Genomic DNA, 6,383 nt, shown 5'->3' with positions numbered 1-6,383 from the left:
AATACTTATGACAGTAATTACTACTTAAGTGTAGGGAGGGGTGTGTTTTAACAGTATTATAATTCTTATGACAGTAATTACTACTTAAATGTAGGGACGGGTTTGTTTTAACAGTATTGTAATTCTTATGACAGTATTTACTACTTAAGTGTAGGGAGTGGTGTGTTTTAACAGTATTATAATTCTTATGACAGTAATTACTACTTAAGTGTAGGGAGGGGTGTGTACATTAACAGTATTATAATACTTATGACAGTAATTACTACTTAAGTGTAGGGAGTGGTGTGTTTTAACAGTAATATACTTATGACAGTAATTACTACTTAAGTGTAGGGAGGGGTGTGTTTTAACAGTATCATAATTCTTATGACAGTAATTACTACTTAAATGTAGGGACGGGTTTGTTTTAACAGTATTATAATTCTTATGACAGTAATTACTACTTAAGTGTAGGGAGGGGTGTGTTTTAACAGTAATATACTTATGACAGTAGTTACTACTTAAGTGTAGGGAGGGGTGTGTTTTAACAGTAATATACTTATGACAGTAGTTACTACTTAAGTGTAGGGAGGGGTGTGTTTTAACAGTAATATACTTATGACAGTAATTACTACTTAAGTGTAGGGAGGGGTCTGTTTTAACAGTATTATAATTCTTATGACAGTAATACTACTTAAGTGTAGGGAGGGGTGTGTTTTAACAGTATCATAATTCTTGTGACAGTAATTACTACTTAAATGTAGGGACGGGTTTGTTTTAGCAGTATTATAATTCTTATGACAGTAATTACTACTTGAGTGTAGGGAGGGGTGTGTTTTAACAGTATTATAATACTTATGACAGTAATTACTACTTAAGTGTATGGAGGGGTGTGTTTTAACAGTATTATAATTCTTATGACAGTAAGTACTACTTAAGTGTATGGAGGGGTGTGTTTTAACAGTATTATAATTCTTATGACAGGAATTACTACTTAAGTGTAGGGAGGGGTGTTGTAACAGTATTATAATTCTTATGACAGTAATTACTACTTGAGTGTAGGGAGGGGTGTGTTTTAACAGTATTATAATACTTATGACAGTAATTACTACTAAAGTGTAGGGAGGGGTGTGTTTTAACAGTATTATAATTCTCATGACAGTAATTACTACTTAAGTGTAGGGAGGGGTGTTGTAACAGTATTATAATTCTTATGACAGTAATTACTACTTAAATGTAGGGACGCGTTTGTTTTAACAGTATTATAATTCTTATGACAGTAATACTACTTAAGTGTAGGGAGGGGTGTGTTTTAACAGTATCATAATTCTTGTGACAGTAATTACTACTTAAATGTAGGGACGGGTTTGTTTTAACAGTATTATAATTCTTATGACAGTAAGTACTACTTAAGTGTATGGAGGGGTGTGTTTTAACAGTATTATAATTCTTATAACAGTAATTACTACTTAAGTGTAGGGAGGGGTGTGGTTTAACAGTATTATAATTCTTATGACAGTAATTACTACTTAAGTGTAGGGAGGGGTGTTGTAACAGTATTATAATTCTGATGACAGTAATTACTACTTAAGTGTAGGGAGGGGTGTGTTTTGACATTTTTATCATTCCTACAACAGTAATTACTACCACAGTGTATGGAGGTATGCCACCTTACATTATAAACCACCTTTCTATTACAGACAAACGTTCCAAACAGTACGAATCGGAGACATGTGCTCAACCTGATGCATGTGGAGACCTGCCTGGTAAGTGATTCTATCCCCATTATGGTCTGCAGTGTGTGATCTTTTAAAAATAAGGAAAATGATCAATATATACATTAACTACCTTGTATAATATCAGCTAATGAACCAACAATTCAAAAATGTCACAATATAAATAGAATCTAGATGTGGATAATGTCACATTGCGGACAATATAAAAAGTCGATAATCTCACAATACATATAATGTCACATTGCGGATAATATAAAAAGTGGATAATCTCACAATACATATAATGTCACATTGCAGATAATATAAAAAGTGGATAATCTCACAATACACATAATGTCACATTGCAGATAATATAAAAAGTGGATTATCTCACAATACATATAATGTCACATTGCGGACAATATAAAAAGTGGATAATCTCACAATACATATAGTGTCACATTGCGGATAATATAAAAAGTGGATTATCTCACAATACATATAATATCTCAATGCGGATAATCTACAATAATGTTAGTAAAACAATATCCATGTAAATAAAACCGCATGCGAATAAGACAGGTGATACACAATGCCCGGTTATATCATCACGTGGATGACTAAAACGTAAGTTACATCATGATGTGTCATTTCCGTTCAGGTACTGTAAGAAAAAAAGTGACTTCAGGGTGAATAAAAGGTAAAGTACCTGGACGTGGCGACTGGCTTATATGCACACAGTCGAATAGCTCATTGTTTATGTTAAAATGTATAGAGTTCGAAAGACTAGACGATCTATTTTAAGAAATAAGTCATTTTATTTACTTTCACTTTCAGGAATCGCAAACGGAGATACTTGTATCACTTACTGGGACATAGCAGCCTACAGCCTCCACCCCGTCGCCGTTGTCATGGCAGCCGTTGCTCTTGGTCTATCCATCTACACAAGACGACAACTTGATTTCGTCAAGGAAGACCGCCAGGGGACGCGACCTCAGCTAGGTCTCCGGAAGTTAAGTGGCTCCGGATGGAACAGAATTGTCAGCGAAAAACCAAGTGGTGGCCTAAGCAAGGCCACACCGAGATCATCTGTAGGAGGGAAAGATAATGACAACGCCAAAGGACCAAGTGACGTTAAGGAGGCTAGGCCCAGCAAAAAACAAAATGGCGGTGAAACTTTGGTAAAGGAAACAAACAATAACGATAACGAGATTACAAAAATAGAAACTGAGGACAATGCTGACGTCAGACAAAAGGCTGACGTTGAACTTTAGCTCTGGCGAAAATATGAAAAAAAATTGCGTCATAAAAAAACTAATGTAATTAAGCTTCAATGAAATATACAAAGCTGAAATCATACAAACATGTGGTCGAACCTAAGCTATTAAAGATTTTTATGTGATGACGTTGTGAATAGAAGATATGGAAGCCCTGCAGTTTTAAGGTCCGTTAAGCGTGTCATTTTATGTAGAAGGTTTACAAAAGTTTACCTTATCAACAGTTAATGATAACCGTTTCAACGAGAACGTTTCGGTTTGCTTACTTTTATGTTACTTTATTAATGAAGTCGTGTGTAACGTATATAAACCAAATTCAAGGATTCAGCACTGTAAACTCAGGATGAAAAACACTGGAACAGATATTTCATTTCAAAATGTACAAAAGTACCACAGAATGTATTGAAGGAAAGTCATGTATCACAACCAGTAAGTGTTTATATGTGACATTTCAATGATTAGTACGGTACGTACCCTGTCAACTACATCGGACAAACGACCAGTGAAGCGTATGTACACAAAGTGAAAAAGAATGTACGCGCTTTTATTACGTACAATTATCAGACAAATGACCAGCGAAGCGTATGTACACAAAGGTGTAAAATACGTACCAGCTTTTATTACGTACAATTATCAGACAAATGACCAGTGAAGCGTATGTACACAAAGGTGTAAAATATGTACCAGCTTTTATTACGTAAAATTATCAGACAAATGACCAGTGAAGCGTATGTACACAAAGGTGTAAAATATAAAATCAAAACCCGATTCAAATACGCTAACATTTATTCACACTATGTAAAACCATATATATATATATGTATAAGTGTACAGTACATACGCTTTCAGCATATTGTCGTCAACTGTTTGTTCCTGTTATTTTGTTCAGTCTCTTGTCTTTAATATGTTGTTGGACTGTACAGTTGTTAAAATGTAGCCAGTCCATCACAACCTAAAGCGATTATAAAATCCATTAGACAAGAACAAAGACGTATTGTTTCCAGCAATTATGGGAAGGAAGAGCACTCCAACAAATATGAGCATCAAGTCGGCCTAAGGGAAGAGAAATCACTCCTGTGAAACAGAACAAGCAATTATAGTCAAACTATATTGACCTGTCGTGTTTACTTTTCAAATTACCATTATTTGAAGAAAATGCGAATACATATATATATATATATGTGTGAAGCTTAGTTATATCTCTTGGGTCGTTGATGAGGTAGAAGACGCTTACCCTTCAAGAACTTTTCAGGGGTTTCCGTGTCGTTGATGAATTAGAAGACGCTTACCCTTCTAGATCTTTTCAGTGGTTTCCATGACGTTGATGAGGTAGAAGACGCTTACCCTTCTAGATCTTTTCAGGGGTTTCCATGACGTTGATGAGGTAGAAGACGCTTACCCTTCAAGAACTTTTCAGGGGTTTCCGGTTCGTTGATGAATTAGAAGACGCTTACCCTTCTAGATCTTCTCAAGGGTTTCCGTGACGTTGATGAGGTAGCAGACGCTTACCCTTCTAGAATTTTCAGGGGTTTCCATGACGATGATGAGGTAGAAGACGCTTACCCTTCAAGAACTTTTCAGGGGTTTCCGGTTCGTTGATGAATTAGAAGACGCTTACCCTTCTAGATCTTTTCAGGGGTTGCCGTGTCGTTGATGAGGTAGAAGACGCTTACCCTTCTAGACTTTTCAGGGGTTTCCATGACGATGATGAGGTAGAAGACGCTTACCCTTCTAGATCTTTTCAAGGGTTTCCGTGTCGTTGATGAGGTAGAAGACGCTTACCCTTCTAGAATTCAAACCAAATGTAGATGTATTAAGCCATTTTAATGGGCATAAGTTGATTGGTTCCTACCTCGATTTAAAAACCCTTAGTTACGGTCAGGGGGGAAAACATGCATGGCAAAAATATGAGGGCAGGTAACTTGTCTGTAAAACAACTAGAATATATCTTTATACCTTGCCTTCGGATGTGTGGGTAGGGAGGTACAACAATGTAATCACAACTTTGTTCTCATGCTTAAACTCAGATTGTGTGCTCAGATCGAATTTCATGTTGTTTCGGTGATAATGAAAATTCACTTTTAAACATGATTTTGTGGAAAGACCTAAAACTAAACAACGTTTTCAATGTTTAAACGTGAAAGGTGGGGTCAACATTTGGCCCCCACTTTGATTTCTTTTATTCTTTTGCCATATGTAGATACATAAAAATTATCAATAACTGCATAAATGATTATTCATAATTACTACTGAAAACCATAGTGGACCTCCTTGCATAACACCAGGTTGAGTGATGGGGGTACCCTAACAAAATGATAGATAAATGTCACAGGCGAATGCTATTTTGAACATGAAAAATGATAGTGTACAGTGTATAAAATTACTGTTATTTTGATACTAAATATGTCATATTGGTAAATATGCAGTAAGCTTAGTGATACTTTTATTTAGAAAAACATGCAAAATTTTCACAAAATTTAAAATATAATCAACATTGTGAGCTTGCCTATATATAGTTACAGTGGAAGTCCATATTTTAAACTTCTTTAAAAACTTTCCATATATGTATTTTGTCTACTGAATCATTTTTATGCAATATAAAAACCGGTAAAGTACTTTATTAGCATGCCAAACATGATCAATGCCCAATTTCACAAAATCCTGAAGACTTGATTATCAATGTTTATTATGGTAAAAACCGATCCTTTTTCTGTTTTTGTATCATACCTAAACACTTTATTATATTACGCATGTTTTAAAGTTATATGCAGCAGTTATAACTCATTAAAATGTATTATGCCAAAGTAATCTTTCTTCTGGAGAACTACTTAAGGTTGAAATTGTGTTACAGACTACGTTATGCAATTATATAAAAATAATCAAATAATCTTAATAGTAAAACTATTATACACTTTATTATACCCCCTGCAACAAAGTTAGGGGGTATACTGGAATCAGCTCGTCTGTCTGTCTGTCCGTAGAAAAAAAGGTTGTCCGGAAAACCCCTTCTAAAGTTATGGACTAATTTCAGCGAAAGTTTCCAGATATGATAACTACCACCTCAAATTATGCATACAGGTATTATGTTTTCATTCTGATCCTTTATTTACAGAGTTATGGCCCTTTTATGATTTTTTTTGTCCAGACATGTCCTCCAAACCTAAGGGGTCAATTTCAACGAAAGTTTTCACATATAATAACTTCCACCTGATGGTGTGCATCCAGGTATTATTGTTTTTCAATATGACCCCTTTTTAACGGAGTAATGGCCCTTTGTTGAAAATACTTGTCCTGACAACTCCTCCAAAACTATGCAGCCAATTTCAACGAAAGTTTACAGATATGGTAACTGCTCCCTGACATAGTGCATCCAAATAGTATGTGTCATTCCGGACCTTTAAAAGGGAATAAT

At 35.1% G+C, this 6,383-nt stretch overlaps 1 protein-coding gene across 2 annotated transcripts in view; it reads left to right on the top strand.

Annotated features, from left to right (window-relative positions):
* Positions 1–4,125, top strand: part of LOC110442949 — an 11,318-nt gene extending 7,193 nt beyond the window's left edge. Inside the window, exons 2-4 of one of the 2 annotated variants that reach the window (XR_002462057.1) lie at positions 1,680–1,745; positions 2,532–3,640; positions 3,714–4,125. Coding sequence is in view for 1 of the 2 variants with exons in the window: in XM_021486842.1 (XP_021342517.1) it covers positions 1,680–1,745; positions 2,532–2,968 (503 nt within the window). In the remaining variant the exon portion in view is untranslated. Of the gene's footprint in view, positions 1–1,679; positions 1,746–2,531 lie in introns of both variants that reach the window. The other variant, XM_021486842.1, reaches the window with a different exon arrangement.
* The last annotated feature ends 2,258 nt before the right edge of the window (positions 4,126–6,383 follow it).

This window comes from Mizuhopecten yessoensis, unplaced genomic scaffold (assembly GCF_002113885.1).
Source record: "Mizuhopecten yessoensis strain PY_sf001 unplaced genomic scaffold, ASM211388v2 scaffold716313, whole genome shotgun sequence".
In the NCBI taxonomy this organism is placed as follows: Eukaryota; Metazoa; Mollusca; class Bivalvia; order Pectinida; family Pectinidae; genus Mizuhopecten; species Mizuhopecten yessoensis.
This window is presented reverse-complemented; position numbering and strand designations above follow the sequence as displayed.